Source organism: Tubulanus polymorphus, chromosome 2 (genome assembly GCF_964204645.1).
Source record: "Tubulanus polymorphus chromosome 2, tnTubPoly1.2, whole genome shotgun sequence".
In the NCBI taxonomy this organism is placed as follows: Eukaryota; Metazoa; Nemertea; class Palaeonemertea; order Tubulaniformes; family Tubulanidae; genus Tubulanus; species Tubulanus polymorphus.
In genome coordinates, this window is record NC_134026.1 from 20000435 (window position 1) to 20019664 (window position 19230).

At 38.1% G+C, this 19230-nt stretch overlaps 3 protein-coding genes across 15 annotated transcripts in view; 2 read left to right on the forward strand and 1 right to left on the reverse strand.

Moving 5' to 3' along the window:
• LOC141898218 (DNA replication ATP-dependent helicase/nuclease DNA2-like) overlaps window positions 1–5733 on the forward strand; it is a 72958-nt gene extending 67225 nt beyond the window's left edge. For all 9 annotated transcript variants that reach the window (XM_074784031.1, XM_074784032.1, XM_074784035.1 and 6 more), the window contains 8 exons: window positions 240–433; window positions 1883–1969; window positions 2084–2195; window positions 2274–2354; window positions 2506–2598; window positions 2959–3147; window positions 3619–3762; window positions 4517–5733. In XM_074784031.1, the coding sequence (XP_074640132.1) occupies window positions 240–433; window positions 1883–1969; window positions 2084–2195; window positions 2274–2354; window positions 2506–2598; window positions 2959–3147; window positions 3619–3762; window positions 4517–4597 (981 nt within the window). In that variant the 3' untranslated portion in view covers window positions 4598–5733. The remainder of the gene's footprint in view (window positions 1–239; window positions 434–1882; window positions 1970–2083; window positions 2196–2273; window positions 2355–2505; window positions 2599–2958; window positions 3148–3618; window positions 3763–4516) is intronic.
• A 541-nt stretch (window positions 5734–6274) lies between these two features.
• LOC141898220 (ketosamine-3-kinase-like) lies at window positions 6275–11462 on the reverse strand. Of its 2 annotated transcripts, none has more exons than XM_074784044.1 (9): window positions 11403–11462; window positions 9918–10077; window positions 9438–9521; window positions 9217–9320; window positions 8854–9016; window positions 8706–8759; window positions 8048–8189; window positions 7426–7600; window positions 6275–6718 (listed from the first exon to the last, which is right to left on the reverse strand). In XM_074784044.1, the coding sequence occupies exons 2-9, from the start codon at window positions 10059–10061 to the stop codon at window positions 6658–6660; spliced, it is 927 nt and encodes a 308-aa protein (XP_074640145.1). In that variant the 5' UTR covers window positions 10062–10077; window positions 11403–11462; the 3' UTR covers window positions 6275–6657. The 2 variants fall into 2 exon arrangements, with proteins under 2 accessions (XP_074640145.1, XP_074640146.1); XM_074784045.1 differs by lacking the exon at window positions 11403–11462 and adding an exon at window positions 10819–10984.
• On the forward strand, window positions 11457–19193 carry LOC141898219 (uncharacterized). 4 transcript variants are annotated; one of them, XM_074784040.1, is made up of 12 exons: window positions 11457–11582; window positions 11821–11944; window positions 12826–13536; window positions 14364–14601; window positions 16091–16195; window positions 16261–16393; window positions 16522–16584; window positions 16752–16911; window positions 17330–17385; window positions 17517–17596; window positions 17877–17944; window positions 18099–19193. In XM_074784040.1, the coding sequence occupies exons 1-12, from the start codon at window positions 11580–11582 to the stop codon at window positions 18116–18118; spliced, it is 1761 nt and encodes a 586-aa protein (XP_074640141.1). In that variant the 5' UTR covers window positions 11457–11579; the 3' UTR covers window positions 18119–19193. The 4 variants fall into 4 exon arrangements, with proteins under 4 accessions (XP_074640141.1, XP_074640142.1, XP_074640144.1 ...); XM_074784041.1 differs by having other exon boundaries at window positions 16264–16393; XM_074784043.1 differs by having other exon boundaries at window positions 16288–16393.
• Window positions 19194–19230: the final 37 nt, after the last annotated feature.

Here is a 19230-nt window from a genome sequence, read left to right on the forward strand (position 1 = left end):
CCCGGTTTTATAGACTGCTATTATCTTTAACCTGGGGGTAAACTCACTTGAAAATGAATTAAGTTAGCCCCGGGGTTAAAGATGATACCAGTCTATAAAACCGGCCCCTGATTATATTTTCTTGTTATGCATGGCAAGTCTTCAGCGCTGGTTAACCCGCGAACTAAGATGTCACATGCAAGACCTCTATACCCGAGGAGCTTCCAACCATAATAATTCAACGAGAATTTGTGTTTTAGATGATAGTTGCTACGACATGTTTAGGCGTGTCTCATGCGATGTTCACTCAGCGTATGTTCGATGTGTGTATCATTGACGAGGCGTCGCAGGTGCTGCAGCCGGCTTGTATCGGACCGTTGTTTTTTGCGAAGAAATTTGCCTTGGTTGGTGATCCTGAACAGTTGCCTCCTGTAGTGCAAAGTAAAGATGCTGTGTAAGTACCGTCGGATAATGGTAGATGGATAGATAGGGTCGGGTCCCTACAACTCCTTGATTGATTTGAAAATCCTTTAAAGGTGCTTGAAACTCATTTAATTGGAGCAAAATGCCCGAAACTTCTTTCAAATTCTTTTAACTTTGAGGAATAGGCAATTAGAAATTTTGTCCTGCTTGTAGTTGTACAGTTTTGTCTAAATTGGTGCAGTATTGGGAACAGGATTATTTTTTTCAACCCAATTAGATGATTACCGAATTAGAAACTGATTTTAGGTATTGTAAAGGATAATTTGCTTACAAAACCACCAAATTGATAATTCATCCAGGAAGAAAGACACTCTAAATATTTGGATGGATATATGAAAGCTGTGGGTACTGGAGTGTGTAATGGGTAGTGTAGTGTGATCTGTGTGCATTTGTGGCCAGCACACAGATCACATTGTTCAATGGTCCAGGACTCGCGAGATTTTCAACAACACGGAAGTAACGTGTAATAAATGATGACTTGAATTGCATAACTACCTACCACCCCTCATTATTGTTGGAAAACTAAACGTTCGGCAGTGACTAAAAATTAGTAATAACATTTTAGAAATGGCCAGAATTTTAACTTAGGTTCTATCTCATTTTTATCTTACAATTGCGATTGGTATAATTTTTTTTTAATCGGCCGTTAAGGCTTCATGTTTCGTCTGCAATTCACTGCAAATAGTTACGCAACTACGCACATTTCAGTGTTTTTGGTAGCTGTACACTCAATCGGCACCGTTAGTGACTAGCTTCACTGCGGAATTATCATTAATTAACATCGCCATATCACATCATCAACTTATATTGTGCCTTAAAGCCCTAACAGCCGAAATAATTGAAATGCACACACGATTTCTATCATTGAAAATTGAGAGAGTGGCCATGTTTGTGTTTGCTGCTTCGCGTAAATCCCGCGCGGTGGCGCAACCACGCGGAGTGGGGCCGATACGTCAAGATAAACAGTACCGATTTAGGAGGACTCTACTATAATTGGGATATTAAGTTATGCAGACGCTTCTTCTAGATTTGAAATTTTCTCCTTTAAAACTCCTTATATCCCGAAGGATTGTCTATAGGGAGCCTGAATGATTTGTTAAAGCAACAAATTAAAACTGAAAACTCCACTCAACATCTTCGAACAAAAGTTGAAATTGCCAGTAAAATTTTTACCAGTGTACTGTAATGCCAGACACACCAAGCTCAGTTCCTTTCGCTCAAATATTTTCAAGAGACTTTTTATATCTGCTTAACCCTTTCAGTGCATCTACACCGCGCCGTGATGTAGATGCACTATAGTGGTATTATTCAACACACTAGGGTGGAATTATTCAAAATTTTCAAATTATCTCCAGCACTATAGGGTATTGATTAGTCAGCACTGAAAGGGTTAAAGAAGTTTGTTCATTCTTCTTTTCAGAGCATTAGGAATGGCTGAAAGTCTGTTCCAACGATTGGATACATCGCACGCTACATATGAACTCAATGTGCAATACAGGATGAATAGGTATGAAGTAATGGATGTTTTAATACCAGGACAATGTAGTTTGAATGAAGATACGGCTGAATAAAAAAGAAAATACCACAATGTTTATCGAAAATCATGGGGAATTATTTTCAGACCAATTATGACTCTCAGCAATGAGTTGGTATACAACGGCGCTTTGAAATGTAACTCCGTCCAACAAGAACAGCAATGTCTACAAATTCCGAAACTTGATGTCCTGTTACAAGTAAGTTTCGGTTTGTGCTAGGGGATGAATGAATTAAACATTGGCATGTCATAGAGATGATTAATTTCTTCTGCTTAGTTGCAAGAATCTTGTCAGTGGTTAGCGGAGTGTATAAGTGGCAACCCGGGGCGAGAGGTAGTTTTCGTAGACACCACCCTTGTGAGTATCTATTTGTGAATCGTAAGAATTCGAATGTGTTTCCGGTGTATGTATTTTATAGCATTTCACAAATATTTGAATTCATCGCCTGAGGAGAAATTGAAATTTTTGCCATATTCCTCTATATATACCTGCTTTCACATCTTACTAGGTTCCATGTCCGGAAAGTCGTAACGCTAAAGGAATGATGCAAAATGAGAAAGAAGCTGTGTTATGTTCTCAGATTGTTCATGCATTATTAACAGTAAGTATTCTTCGAGTAATTGACAGGGTGGCCACTGATTCAGAAAACCGGGAAAACTCAGGGAATCAGAAAAATCAGGGAAAAACTCTAGGAAATTTGGATATGTTATTGACCTTAACATTTTAAACCAAGAAAATCTATCTTGGATTTGACTCGGTGAATTTTGTGTTATAACATGGAAAAATCCAGGAAAACTGGATTGTGGATTTTTGGAACGATTGTTTATAGATTGTTTATAGGGTATGTGTGTGTTTGCAACTAGGGCTCAGATTTTTTGCCCCCCAATCAAAATTCATGTGGCCACCCCTTTAAAACCTCTTGCGTAGAGCACTGATTACACGCATATTTTTCTCTTTCAAGTGCGGCATCGAGAAAGCAAATGTTGGAGTGATATCGCCGTACAGGAATCAGGTTCAGTTGTTAGCGCAGACGGTCGAGGGTGCATGCGGTTGCGGCGTTGAAGTGAACACCGTCGATCAGTATCAGGGACGAGACAAGGACATTATAATTATCTCTTTCACGCGCAGTGTCGAGAATCTGCTGAAAATGGTAAACTATACATGTATACCACAAGTAGCTTTCAGCTACGTATACCATATCATATACTTGCACTGGAATCTTGTTACAAAAAACTCTTACTGTGTACATATTCTGGGGCGGAGTCTACTGTATTACATATTCATGATCGAGAATATGTTTATCTTGTCAGGATGTTTCGAAATGTTCATTGAAAAACCTGTGCCGAATATTTGGGCATCAAATCCTGAAAAGCCACCTTATCAGTGTTTTTAGTAAGAAATTAACAAGCCAGGTCCCTTCGATAAACAGGAGGGTCCCATAATATGTCACAGTTCCTGAAACGAAAGCTGGTTTGAAAAAACAGGTGGGTCCTTAAAAAACGACAGACGGGTCTGGGACCCAGGACCTGGCTCTTATTGAAAACACTGCTTATTCTTAGAGGATACAAAAATCATATTCCTTTTCCGTGTATTTTTAAACTTTTGACAAATGTTTTCGCAGGCAGGTGATATACTCGAAGATATTCGACGCTTGAACGTGGCAGTTACGAGGGCGAGATGTAAACTGATATTGCTCGGATGTAAGAACACCCTACGACATTTCACGCCGTTATCAAAACTCATCGAGATCTTAGCTTCGCAACAGATATCCTTTTTATGAACATAAGTCGGACTGAAACTCTTTCGTGTTGGAATTTAGTGTCCTTAGTTTGGATGTTTAGACTTAGTGGGCCAATCCATGTAAATGGACCGTCAAAATTCTGCTGGTACATGTACTTTGAAAATTCAAAACACCTGGAATCAGGAGTTACCAGGTATTTCTAATTCATTTATAATCCTGATCATCAGCTCCCTCAATCCCATTCAGTGTTCTCCATTGCTAAATGGGTCGCATCATGACATTGAGGCTGCTGGCTTTCAATCCCCCAAAAATTCAAGAAATGTTAGCTTAGTTTTGGTCTACCGGGGTAATCTATTTTTCACAATAGCTCAATATATTGATAGAATATTAATATCCACGCTGGTAAGGGCAGAAAATATTTTCTAAGGAGTGGCTGATTCTCAGAGGGGTGGATGTAAAAGTGAAAGGGGTGGCCACCCCTCTAAAACCTGTTTTGGAGAACACTGCCCTTATGTACGCATTTTAAGCACTGTGAACATACTCCTTGGTAAAAGTGATAGTCAGCTGTTTATCCTATCTAACCCTTTTGTTTTTCATAGGGGCCAGTTGCTGAAAGGTTGGTTAAAGTTAACTTTTACCAACTGTTGATTAGCTCTGCTAATTTCAACCTTGTAAGAGACAAGAAAAATCGGTCGGAAAATGATATATCCACTATCTACGTACATGTACTATACACGTAATAAAACCTATTTCATATGATCCTTAACTCATCCCTTACATACTACCTCTACCTGTCGGCGCCGATCGAATTTATACCGGTTTTAAATGTGCTACTAGTGATGATGAACAAATCAATTGAACTGTGATAGATTTTCCGCATTCCCTGTGATTTACGTGAGGATATCTTTTTCTCAAGCCGCTGGTTGTCCTGATTACACATGTGATCTTCTACATGATAATGTGTCGTGAAGATTAGATTTATCTGTATATAACGTGGATATTGTTATTTTATGCGATATTCATCATCCATATGAAGAAATACGGCAGTCAACCTCGGTTAATCCGTCTGTGGTTAAACTGTATACCTAAGTGCTTATTCCGTATCAATAGTTTGTCCCGTTTTCAAGAAATGTTATACCCTTTAAAATTCTGCGTCTAATCCGTGTTTTCACTTATTCCATTTACAAAATACGCGGGCCCGTTGCCTAATTTCTATGTAAATACGTTGTGTGCAGTCCATATCAGCTGTCAGGAACATTCATTTGTTAAGAATTTAAGCAACTATAATCTACAAGTAATGAGGTTAAATGTGGTCAGTTGGAAATATGAGAAACTCCATAAAACGTTGAAGTAATCCATCAATGTCATTGTTTCGAGCTCCTCCATTTAATGATGGCTCCTGCTTTCATATTGCTTTCACGTGTCTTAATCGTAGCCACATGATTTTAAGTAAATGATTTAGACATCTTTAAACCGGCTATTGCACTGGTTATCCGCTTAAATCATCGTTTATGGATTATGATTAATTCCTAGAACTCGTGCGGATTATCTGTTATCCCTGTATCACTCAGTCCCGAGTGAAACGGATTAACCGAGGTTGACTGTATTTGTTATTTATGTGGTTACATTTTATTGCCATTACGTCACACCTGAAGACTTTTTTCTTCAGTACCTGTATACACTACAATACATTTAGTGGATATAAGGATAACTAAAGATTTCAGAAACTAACCTAGAAATTCTGAAGTAAAACCTGTTCATCGACAGCATTACATGTGGCGGCATAGTTTGCCATAGTTGCATTTAGTTAAGTCTTCCCGTAAGAGTATTTATATTCTTATTTTGGAGATCTTTAGACGTGTATTTATCTTCAAATTTTTAGATGCATTTAATTAATTCCAGTATGAACGTATTGTGACTAAATGTATATAGTTTACTTGAGTATGAGATGTATTGCACCGTAAGTACCATATGACAATAAATACCTGGCATGTATTTAGCATTTTTGACAAAATTTATAGTTGTCTTCTTAGGTTGTATTTTCTTCCTGTTGGAATTCAATTTATTCATTGGACAGTGCTTTACATGTACAACAACTGTAAAACTGGACTGGTGATATCTTGTTCAATTAAGTTGGGACTGACAAGTTGAAGTGGATATGCAGAGACCTGACCTCACTCAGACATGGCTAACTCCAACTTTTGACTAGTTCGGACAAAAACGAAATCCGTTTTTTTTCCTAATTTCCAAATGTATTTTCCTATCTTTAACTCGGACTTCGCTTATATTGGACCAGTTTTTGCCAGTCCAGTTTAAGTTAGGCAAGGTTAACTGTACATATGCAGTTGGCAAAACGGAACATCTGCATTATGTCTTGGACCTAGTCAAAGTTAATCCCCCAATATACCGCCATACTCTGCCAAAATCCTAAATCACCAAAGTGGGCTGTATGTCAATACATACATTGTAAACCACTTACACACTATAAAGAAACCAATACACACTATAAAGAAACCAATAAGAGGTAAGATGATATAGATGAGACTTTATTGTCCAAATCTAACAAAAGCACCTCAGCAAAATGCCATGCATTGCTTTACATGCTTGCAAAGCATAGAATAAAGGAATATATTTTAGACACACCCTTTCCTTGCATTTTAAGCGAATAATCAACGGATTGACACTTACTTTACTTTGGAATTATGTAGTTGAACCTCCCTTGCAGTACAAAAACATTCGAATTTATGCAACAAACTTTCTGGGGACTGATCAAATTCTACCAAGGTCCACAATCCACGAAAATATGCAAAATGAATTGATCATGGTTGTAAACTGTATTACAGTTCAAGAGCCATAATTTGCATTTTTATATTGCTTCTCAACAGTTAAAGCTAAATGATTGAAACAGAAGGCATTTTGTCACGAGAGAGATTTCATCAAACTGATGGACGAGTCTTTATAACCGGTTCCGAAATGATTCCTGAAAATATACAACAATGGATTTATCAATACATCAATCTAGGATAGTCTGAGGCTAAGAGGAGCGAGGCATTTATTCCACTGGAGGTTGTCTACTTAACTAAACCTATATGAAATTTCAATTGTGATTTTAATTACATTGTCTATTCAGGACCCACTTTCACAGTTTTGAGTTAAGATATGATTCTAGGATTAAATCAATTTAATGACCTTACTGGTATTAATACTCAATGGAATTGAACTGAACTCAGAACTGTGGAACTAGGTCATGGTTTGAACTAGTATTAAGCTAAAGTTAACACTTTTCAGCATTTTTGGTGCAGAAAAGGTAGCACCTTTCTGTGAATTGCACCCGTGATAGACATAGTAACTGTTCACCATGATTTGTCAGACCATCGCAATAACCTATGGACAAGTCACCTATGTCATCCATGCACTAGGACATGTTTACTGCCCTGAAGTGCTTGCTTTTGATTTTTTTTTATCAACGCAATAGTATTACGATTATGAATGCTGTCCAAAATGTAAATTTCAAGTCAAGAAGTAGCATTTTTCAGCACTTACTGACATTTTTGTGAAACGTACTGGTAAGTACAAATCAGTGCCTTATCAATTTTTTTCCAAAATATAGCACTAAATTGACTTGCTATGACTCATGTAGGTGCTGATAAAGGATCATACGTTGAACTATGGAGTCTGACTACTTACCAATGATTCAAGTAGTGAAACATTTGATAAAGACCCAGTCGTTGACTATGTCCTGGTTGCTTTGGCAATAACTTGAAATATTCGTCGTAAAACATTTTGCTGAAACCGCCGAACATGCTCGCGATTCCTAAGTCGAATTCCGAATGTCCGTAGAAACTTGCCGGGTCGAACACCACTGTCGAAAAAATGAATTCATTCAAGTGAGAGTATTAGTGAGAAAATGCTACAGAAGACACCGCCTGCCTCGAATCTCGCGAGACCAATACATTCTCTTTGAGGAACGCAAAATTCCGGGCAATCGGAGCAGGGATCGGTCCTAATCACGACGAATTGGAGTAGGAAATTTTTTTGAGGCAATCAAATCCAGGGCGAACGAAGTCTACTGTGTATCAAAATTTGCAATCTATTATCGCGAGGAGTGACAAAATTCTATATAAGTTCAGCTTATGACAGCCTTTTCGAATTTCATCGGCGAATCATTAGCCTGCGATTGAATTCGAGTGACCAAGGTTCACACTTTTTTCAAAGATTTACTTCTTGCCAAAGTTGTTCTGTCACATTTCGATGACATCATACACCACTAATTCACCGATTAAAAAATTCATATCATTTAGTAGATTACCTGGTTCACCGTCGAGTTCACCAGCATTTCCACCCCACAGATCTCCGTGCATGAGAGCCGGCGTAATTTCTAAACCCTTGAAATATTCCGGTATTTTACGTTGCAATCGGGGCCACCATTCTACGACGTCTCGATCGCCAGTCTTTGAAGTTGAAAAATAACAACACGCGTTACCATCAACCCTTTCAGTGTGTCTACACCGCAGAGCAGTGCGATGTATCAATCGGTGTTCAACTTAGCTAGTACACAGCATCAGGATGTTATTATTAACTAGCTTTTATCGCTATCAAAAGATGACAGCACTTGTCAAACGTACTGAAATATTAGTAATGATACACCGCACCAGGGTGTAGAGGCACTAAAGCAGTATGCTCGTTATTCAACACAATGGGATGAAATTTTCAGCACTTGGGTAATAATAAGTCGGCACTGAAAGGGTTAATGAGAATTGTCATTTATTATCAAGCATGGGCATTATGAACAGAACTGGAGAAAAGCACATTAGTCTGTGATATCTTCCATGGCCTGCTACAGATGATTGCTTCAGATACAATGGTACACAGGCAACGAGTGAACATTGTTATGAAGAGCAAAGGTAACGCAAAGGGTTGAGTCTGCACGGCATACACTACTCTATTTCCATGTTGCACATTCTTACCTCATTGATGATCTTATCGACTTGCAGCTGTAATTTCTGTCTGCTAAAGAATATCTGAAATTTAAGAAGAACATTGAATTTTCTGAAGTTCTAAAAGAAACAACAGCAAAGATACGCGAATATTGTAGCTACGAAACGGCTTACGTACCACCCAGTCATCGATCCAAGAATTATCTTGCGGAATGAATCCGCAACAAGTCGGCACATGGAAACCAAACTTTTCGATATACTTGACATCTTCACCTTGTTTATGAACTGAAGTTGCCATGCTTTCGGATTTATCCTTTATTTTGGTGTTGTGAAGATGCATCCTACAAAAAACGCAGGAATTATAGAAGTAACTATAATGCCATTTAGATCTCAATCATAAACTGATTCTATAATCATGAACTCAATTTTATGTATTTCTTTCAAATATTTTACCAAGCATGAGTGATAAGATCCAATTGACAAGATTCTTTTAGCTCTCTTAAATGACAGCAACATATTGAATACAAAGTTATTTTCTTACCGAGCTAAAAGATGTCCTAACTTTCCTGCATTTTGTCGGCCCAAACCTGTCATGTTCAGATATTCCATGACGAAAACTGTGCCATGTTTTTTATCATCAAACACCTTAAAACCATGTAATACGTGATAGTAACAAATTAAATTGCCAGTAAGGATTCGCAGAACTTGGAAAATTGAGACATTTTTTATGCCTCGGGTACAGATTTGACATGGTACTGGTACCTTGATTGGTTTTGGTACACGTATCGAATTAGTTGCAGCAATTGCTTTGAGGCTTTCATATTCTCCATCAAACATTAACCTAGCCTGAATTATCAGAGATCAAATATATAAGTCGCAAACGAGAGGGAGAGGAAGAGAGCTTAACCCTTTCAGTGCATCTACACCACAGTGCGGTGTATAAATCAATGATGGACTTTTCTTATACACTGCATCACAGTATCACAGTGTATTGATGTAGGCTCTAATCAGTTTTCATATCAGGCAGTTCCTGTCAACCACTGTTAAATATTAGTACCGGTAACTAATGATATACCGCAATGTAGACTGCAATGTAGTTGCATTATAGCAGTATGACTGGTATTCAACATACTAGGGTGGAATTTTTAAAAAATTTCTAATCATCTCTAGCACTTTAGGGTATAGGCCTAAATTGATTAGGACTGAAAGGGTTAACCCCAAACTAATCTAAATGATACTTGCCCCATGTTTTTTATTAACTTTTGCGAATATGTGTCCCTCAGAATCAGTCATAAATCCAGCACCAGAGCTAATACAGCCGCTTCCATCTCTTCCATAGCTTTTAACTGATTTACATCCCAACTCCTTCTTCAATAGTTCCTCCATTGTTTTAGTGGCCGTCCTGGAATAAACCATTTTACAGTTGCTAGCCGCCATTTTGTTAAGGTACTTTTGTCCTGTATTGTTGGGTCATTTTTTTCTCTTTTTTAAAAACTATCTGTGATGCGTGTTGTATCATATTTCATCTGTCCCTGGATGGATTTTGACGGTTTCAGCAACATTCAAACCGTGTGAATCTCTAGTTTTGAGTGATGTAAAAATCATTCTATTATTTTCAACAATGTGACATGGGAGCGATATATAAATCGGGGGTCAGTTTTTGCCGTGCCCATAAAAATCCAGGGTAGGCCTACGCGGGTACTGAACTTTGAAGTTCGTTATTTTCAGAAATAAGTTTCCAAAAAATCCAAACATTTCAAGAACTGTGAGCATAAACGCCCCCTTTCTATGGCTAAATATATTGGTGGCTGTGACAATATCTTGGGCAGTGTAATAGACAAATGAAGAAAGTTGTCATGGCATAGGGTTTGTGTTGGTACAAGCTTCGGTGGTAGGCAAACCCTGGCAAGCAAGATGGGCTCCTGTAGAACGATCTGGACCAGACAAAAGACGTACCGTACCCGGTATTCACCTGAGAGTAGCCAGTTGGCGGCGCTCTGTATACTAAGAGCTCGCGTGAATAGCGATACACCACTGACACTAATGTCTCAGTGAAACATGGTATTGACGTACTGGTAATAGGCTAATTTTTTCTTTATTCATAGAACGAAGTACGAAGTAAGAATTCTCGAAATTTACATACCGGTAGAATTAAGTGTCGCGGTAATGATTTGAGGAGATTGATTGAAGGATAAATTGATTTCATGCTGTTATGTAGGCTACCGGTACGTGTCCTCAAATCATCATAGTCACTGGTACTGTAGTTAGTTACCTAATCGTTGGTGGTAAGCTTTTTATAATGGGATGGGCTTATTGTGAAAATATCCGATCCACAGGGACCTGACAAAAATATGTACTATATATAAAAAGTCTTTTTATATATAGTACCTAGGATACTGGGGTCAAAATTTTTTTTTTGTCAGGTCCCTGTGATCCGATCGTGTAACTAAACCACAGACAAAGGTTACTGACCGTACCGGTACCGGTACCGGTAGGCCTACACTTTTTCCTCCGATATGTGAGTGACAAACTATATTCAAGCACAGGGGCCTGACACAAAAAAGTTTCTGACCCTGGTATCCAAGATACTATAATACAAAAACTTTTTGTGTCAAGCCCCTGTGACTGTGTATTCAAGAAAAACTACTTTAAGCAGTGTTACTGTACTCGTATGGAAGCCCTGAAACGACATTACGAATTACGTTTTACGTTTTACGAATTACGTACCTTTAAACTACATTGCACTCGAGAACGCCATAGTTCTCCACTCCACGGCCTTGAGAGCAGTGCGCTCCCAGTTTGACAGCAACGCGGAAGTAAATATGGGGAAACCCAGCACAGCACTTCCTGGTTGCGTTCATAAGAATATTAGTTTAGGCAGTTAGAAGTGGATAACCTGAGGCCATGGTAAGTCTACACCATTCAGACAATTCAATCTAATTACCTATAGGCTCACTGCCTTATTTCATAAGTTCCGCTAAAACTGCCTCAAAAATAAATGTATGAGATAAATAAGGCTAAAATTTAAGGAAATCAAGAATCTGGTACCTGTACGTGCATTAGGCATGGTAGGCCAATCGAGAATTTTTTTTTTAAATCAAATATCCATCAATAGATTTATTGACAAAAACTATTTTTCTGATAGGCTGATGATCAAAAAGATGATAATTTCGATTTCAAAGAACTGCAAAATCGCTTCAAGGCTCAGCAGTCCGGCAAAAGTGATGTTATCAAACCGTCAACTACCGGTACTACAAAACCAAAACCAGGTATCCGTACGGTATTTGAATTAGGCTAATGCCGATATTGAGAAATAAGATTTACCTACCCTGGTGACTCTTTTTGGTACGCTAACCCGCTGTTTGTTGCCATTTTGAAAAATCAGCAGTAGGCCTCTACTCCGTTTTATCTCGAAGGTTTTGTGAAAATGACTCCCTTAGAATTTACATGAAACATCTTAAAGCACAGTTTTTGTTGTTAAGTGAGTTCATGTTTAAAGTTCCTGCAACGATTCTTCCTTCAGGTCAGCGTAATTCTGAGATAAGTTTGAAACTAACCGGCGGTATTGGTATCGAATACATAACCACAATTTGTATAAGTGGTCACTGATGAATTATAATATACTATTGGTTATCCAGAGCCGTCAAAGGAATTTTTCAGTGGCGAGGCTTATTTCTGAAGGGGGGGTCTGGGGGCCCTCCCCTAAAAAAATTTTGAAAATTTGATCGCCGGAGATGCGTTTTGGGGCCATTTCACGGTTTCATTCACAGAAGCATGAGAAGTCGTGAGCCAACCACCTAGTACAGAGAACGACGAGCTGCTACGGGGTGCAGCGTGCTTTTGAAAAAAGCATTGAAAAATTTTTAAGCAAAAAGTTGGGGCGTCTTTGGCCACCTCTGCCACTCCCGTTCCGACGACTCTGCTATCGACACAACTTTTTAGGGGTTCGAACAACCTAAATTTTGACTACCTGGAGTCTTTAAATCATGGGAACTCACAAACTTAGGCTAAGCCTATAAGACCTTCCAAAGCTGGATAGAACTAGAATTCATCCACGCAGTTCAATACCGGTATATTTTAAGCCCCATTCCGCATAAAATGTGAATGAAATGGATATTGATAACAGTAACCATGTATTTGTATTTTTCAGCGATCAAACCGCCATTATGCATTAAACCAGGAATTGGCCAAAAACCGCTGTCACCGAAAGGGCCGTGTTTTCCAGAGATCAAATCGGGCGTTTTATCGAATATAAAAAACGATTTGAAAGTCGCTAAAATGCCGTCTTCAAATGCTGATTCGTCGCATCGCATCGCGCCTTCCCCGAACAGTCTGAAAAAACTGAAACCGGTTTTACCAATCGAGAAAAAATCGCCGTTTTTCCATAAAGAAACCGGACCTCCGAAGTTCGCTTTGGGGAAGGTCGATTGTGACGCCGAAAACGACGACTTTCCTCCACCACCGCCGGAGCTTTCATTGATGGCTAGCGGTGGCAACGACGTCGATGATTTGCCATTGCCATCGCCGCCGAGCGACGAGAAACCAAAATCGTGGAATCGTATGAAGTTCACGGAACGAATTCAGAACATGGAACAACAAAAGGAGAATTTCGCGCAGAAACGCGCGGCCATCGAAGGAAAATTTCACCACATGAACAGCGAACAAAAAACCGTTAACGGTAGTAGTGTTGATCGGAAAAATAGTCAGCAGGACAGTTCGGCTGTATCAAATAATTCCGTTGAGGAAGATGAGCTTATCATCACAGTGGATAAAATAATTTATAAAGTAATACGACTAGGGGATGAAGGGCCATGTCCGAGTGTGCCGAAACGTCCTTCCTGGGTGAAATTGCACATTGCCAGTAAGTTATTGGGTAATTTTACTTTCACTCAGGGGCAAATTCAGAAGGTCTAAAGACCCTGAAAATTTTGAGTACCAGTAATGTAAAGGCATTTCTTTTTCAATAATAAATAACCTATAAAAGAGGACAATTTCTGTAAAACATTATTTGCCCTGAATAATACTATATGACCTTCAGACCTTGCCCCTGGATTCCTTGCTGCTGAATCATATTCAAACCTCATGACAACAAACTTCGGAGACTGGTTCAATAACGAGAAGGATGGCGTTCCACAGTTGTGAGTTAGAGTTAACTCTGAGTTAAAGTTAGTTCATTTTCGATGAGTTAACTCTGAGTCAAATCTTAAGTGACAACTGTGGAACTGGACCGCAGTTGATATGTAATTTTTGGTTGCTTCATGCTTTCAATTCAAACTTAGCAACTAAATAAAGCTTAAGCTTTTTCATGAAACTGGATCCAGTGGCCATTTCCATAGTTCTGAGTTGAAATTTGACTTCAATGGCGTCGATGGGGTCAATGGCGTTGGAAGTGCGGTAAAAGCCGCGGCAATTATTTACTGGATGACGTTTTTTTTTTCTTTCTGTACTATGTTTCTGACGAAATTAAAGTAAATTCGCCGCGGCAATATTAGAACCTGTCAAAAATCGGCAATCAAAAATTGCTTTCAATGCATCTGGAGGTTGATTGAACTAACTCTAGGGTCATCTGGGGATAGACATGAACTAACCTGGACTACGGGAGCTCTTGCCAGGGTTACGACTAATAAAGTTCAAGCTGTAGTCGCCATTCAGCTATTCTTGCTTTTAGAAGAATTTTTTTCATCACAGATCCAAGAAATGTTTCCGAGCCGACCATCGAGGATGATATCTACGATGACGCGGAAACGATGGATATTGCGATGAACGCGGTTACAGCTTCTCATCATCAAACCCCGGCTGCGGTAGCGGAGGAAGAGGATATCTACGATGATGCGGAATCGAACTTAACTTTCTCACTTACTCACAATCCTTGCGAGAATGTCGAGGAGACGTATGATGATGCGGAAACACTTGGAGTAACAACTGGGTATGTGAATATACAACAGCTAGGGTGTCCACTGCCCTGGAAAACGCTGGGAATCAGAAATATCTAGAAAAAACAGGGAAAACTCAGGGAATTTAAGAAAATTGCAAAAAAGAAATGATTTGGATAAGCTATAACTGACCACGCATTCTTCATCAATACGCGATTGGTGAATAATGAATGAATTGTTACATTTCAAACCAAGAAATTTCTTCATTCACCTGCAGATTCTCTCAGCGAATTTGTCATCACAGAAACTGGTCACCTAGTATGATTATTTTTAAATGAGAGGCGTAGTGGCCGAGTGGATTAAGCCGCCGGTCACTGGTCTCGTCAATCCAGGGTTTATGGGTTCAAACCCTGGTGGTGACAGAGTTTCTTGGTCGAAGGTTCAACTCTGGTCTCTCCTCCCCTGTTGGGATAAATAAAGAAACATCGAGCTCGCTGTAATGCCCTGCGTGGCGCTTAGCAGGTTGAGGGTGTTAAAAAAAAAGAATTATTTTTTAATCATTTGTGAATGTTTGAAAAGGTTGAACTAAGGAAAACAGGTTGGATGTAGTATGAGGACGATTCCGCTGTCATTCAATGTGTACCAGTACGCACACATCAAGATTATTACCCCTACAATTTTCCTTCAATTTTGAATTAAAGGCTATAGGCCTATGCATAATTGTCTTACTAACAATTTTGATAACAGACATAGTTCCAGATAATACGTTGTTGATATAGCCACTACACATTTGAAAAATTTTTTTATGTAAACACTTTGCGTCAATTGTATTGATACGTTATTGCTACCAATTTACTTTAGATTGGCATCCCTGAATGACATTTTTTTCTTTGAATACCATGTTTTTGATGAAATTGAAGTAAATTCACCATAGCAATATATTAGAACCTCTCAGAAATTGGCAATCAAGAATTGCTTCCAACCACCTGACTTTACTGTAGGATACAAACCGATGATCTTCAACCCCAGAATAGAAAGCTCTAACAACTCCCCACACTGCTACACAGATCGAGATCTATTGTTATATGCCGTAAAATAGAAGAAAATCTATTGTGAGTCTTTTTAGTGGAAAATGTTGAATTTTGACGACATTCAACCTATTACCGGTACAACTATGCATTCTTTACTTCCTTGTTGATTCAACTGAACACAATATTTGTGTACTGCATTTCAAATGAATATTAGTTCCGTGTTATGGCTGAACTGTATGTTGCACAGGTAGCCATTTTTTATGTACTATTCACATGTAAAGGTGTTCAGAGGTTAAAGAGGGCCCATGTGCTAACAAGATATTAGAGCGCTCTATGGACGAAGCACTATTTGGGGGTCCTCCCCCACAAAAATGTTGAAAATTAGGTATGAGCGAAGACATTCTCAAGGCTTCTGGTAAATGTACAGTAACTGCAAATTGTGTTTTTCAGTCAGGAATTGTTGAGGAGCCCTTCAAGTGATCATTAATTATGAAATATTTTTTTATCACAGAAATTTTAATAAATCTCAACCGGCTGCCAAAAGTACATCAGATATTGGAACCTTTGATGAAGTTTATGACGATATTGACACCCCAGCTGTGGCTGGTTTAGGAAGGTAATTAGTTGCTGTACCCGGCGGTATCTTTTAGCACTTTTGATTTCTCACTGCCATTATTTCAGTAGCTCAGGGCCACCTCTTCCATCCAGAACGCAAGATAACGAAAAAGAGAAGAGACAGCAGGAGAAGAAAGAAAGAGAGGAACAAGAAAAGAAGATCAAAGAAGAAAAGAAAAAGAAAGAAAAAGAAGAAAAGGTGTGCATAGAATATACAAATAGAATACGATTATCTTGAACGTGTTCTACCATCTTTGAGATGGAATAACTTTTACATAAAGTAGGTATGTTTGAAATGGAAACATATTCACATATTCAAATTTTCAGAAACTACTTGAGGATCGAAAGAAACAACAAAAAGAAGAGAGGAAACGAAAAAAACGTTTGAAGGTGAGTTTGCTGATCAGGAAGGTGTCGGTTAACTTTGCATGAAGAATTCTTGGGTTCAGCTTTTAAAGGTTCTCCCACTGAGCATCATGGTCGGCCTACATGTACATGTACAATCTATACCAGTATAAATCTGATTCGATAAAAAACCAATTTCCATCTATTCGCAGGTTAAAGGTGATGAAACGATTTTGAACGTAGCTTGTATATTAGAGGATGACAATGGAGGTAAACTGGATCTACCAGTGGCGGCTGGTGAGAAGATCTACATTATCAGACTTGATAACAATCCAGCCGGAAAGTTTCTAGTACAGAATGAAAAAGGACAATGTAAGAAAAGTTCAACATTTATTGAGCAACATGAACACGAAAATGTAAATTTCTGTCAGTACAATGTATTTTGGGGAAGCTGTAGTGGTATACCTTTGGCGTTCTCAATACACAGGAATTTTAAATGGGGCTGCATTCGTTTTCATTAGTTTATGACATCGTGGTTGCTGAAGTAGCAAGGCTTTCAATCCCCCAAAAATATAGAAACGTGAGCTTTATTTTGGTGTAATCTTCTATTTCTGGTAGGGGCTGCAAATGTTATATAAGGGGTGGCTGATTTTCAGTGTGGATATAAAAATGAGAGGCGTCGGTCCTCTAAAATCTGTTGTGGAGAACACTGACCTTATTTGAGGTACATGTACGTGTTAAGTATTGCAAACCGATATGTATATTCTACAATTAACCCGATCATTTCCAGATGGTTATGTCTCAAATGAAAATGTTGATATAAATGAAGAGGATTTGAAAAGATCGGTAAGAGACTTTGAAAGCTAGAATTCATCATTGATTTGATATTAGCGTAGTTTCATAAATAGTTTTGATGAACCGTAGTATTTTGTGGTATATGGGCTTTGAAGCTAAAATGTATTTTGTTTCTTTTACAGTCATTACCGAGTCCATACTCGAATACAAACTTTCATCCTGGCGTTGGTTTCAAAGGATCAAGTCAGTCATCGTCTAACAGGTAAGAAACGCCCCAGCAGGTGTAGGCCTACTTCTCCAAGGATGTCTGGCATTATGGGTGTGTATCCCTTTATCATTTCAGCAATTTTTTATCCATGTATAGGTATCAGATGAATTCCTAGAAATGCTGGGTCACTACCTGTTCAGGCAGTCGAGAAATCAGATTTTTTTAATGAAATGAAATTTGCACATAATAGTTGAAATCAGCAAATGCTGTTCTCTAGAGTCTCAATAAACACATACATGAAAAAGTATAGTGCATTGCTTTTGATATTCTGTAGTGCTGGTGATGAATATGATGATGTTGAAGTGATTGCAAGCAATATGGCAGATATAATTCCGGATGAAGGTAAGTAGTTCATTCATATAGTGTTGAAAATGAATAATTTATACAAAGGAAATTTTCCAAGAAGAGGTGCTCTAGCACCCAAAGCACCTTCTGAATCTGCGCCTGTAAATGGATTCAAACATATTTTGAGGTGTACAGTTCTATCTATTTTCAGATATATACGAGGAATTCTAAGAAGAACAAGCACTGGTATATTTTGCACATATTTACTGTTTTATGAATAATATTCATACTGAAATGTACTGACCAACATTTAGACAATGAGAAGCATACTTAAGTGTATATCGGCATACTAAATACATGTAATGTATAATAATGATTACGATAATCAAGATTTTTTTTACAAAAAGCATGTTATCATGACAGTTGACACTTCATAAGGATTTCTGATCTAGTTGAAGATATATGTTTTGATCTATCACTGGTGTATGTTACTCAGACTTTTGACTAGTGAAACTTGTTAAAGAAAGCAAAAAATTCTTTGATTCAACTGTTCCCGAAATTTTACTGTAAGATCTTCTAACAGTTTTAACTTCTGTGCCATAAACTGTGATACGTAACTGGGATATCATTAGGATTTCTGTCCAATTGAAGAAATATTCTAACAACTTAATTTGTGGCATATGATTATGAATGATTATTTATATTCAGAAGTGCAACTACATGTATAGTTAAGAAGCCAAAATACATCTACTTTGATCGGACTGATTTAAAAAAATGTGTAACTGTATTACCGGTACCTAACATTCCTTTTGTACTTTCCTGTGAGGGAAACATGGAGGAATATTTTACTCTGTGATATATTACTGGATTAATCTATAATATGTAGATACATTATTGTAATTCAAGTGATGTGTAAATGGTTGTGGAATTATGTCTCTTTTTATAGCAAACCCCAGATATAGTAATTTATCGATATGATATTTTTATCCGTATGAGAAAATGTGATAATAATGGCTCTAGTGAACAACCAGTATCTTTATAAGCAACGGATGTTTTGGGGACAGTTTGATACAGCGACTTTATCAACATTTGCCCCAACATTTTTGTACAACAGATCCCTGTTTCATCAAGAGATTGCAAAGCCCAATAGTTGTCCAATATTAGTACATATGATTTGCAAGGTGCTATATTTTTCAACGCGTGCTGATGATTAATCATGTTAAGTTTTTATTCTCGAATTGTATATTTTTGACAGATTTACGATATTCAAAAGATGGTGAAATAAACCAGACATATCTTTAGTTACCCAGTATATTCAATGATCTTCTCTTTCGTTCGACCGA

Excerpts from the sequence above, each read along its gene's own strand:
- LOC141898220 (XM_074784044.1), bottom strand. The coding sequence starts at position 10,061 with ATGGAGGAACTATTGAAGAAGGAGTTGGGATGTAAATCAGTTAAAAGC. Across the intron at positions 8,760-8,853 it reads CTTGGATCGATGACTGGGTG|ATATTCTTTAGCAGACAGAA; the intron begins GTACGTAAGCCG and ends CTTAAATTTCAG. Across the intron at positions 7,601-8,047 it reads TGAACTCGACGGTGAACCAG|TGGTGTTCGACCCGGCAAGT; the intron begins GTAATCTACTAA and ends TTTTTTCGACAG.
- LOC141898219 (XM_074784040.1), top strand. Across the intron at positions 16,912-17,329 it reads ACAGAATGAAAAAGGACAAT|ATGGTTATGTCTCAAATGAA; the intron begins GTAAGAAAAGTT and ends GATCATTTCCAG. Across the intron at positions 17,386-17,516 it reads AAGAGGATTTGAAAAGATCG|TCATTACCGAGTCCATACTC; the intron begins GTAAGAGACTTT and ends TTTCTTTTACAG.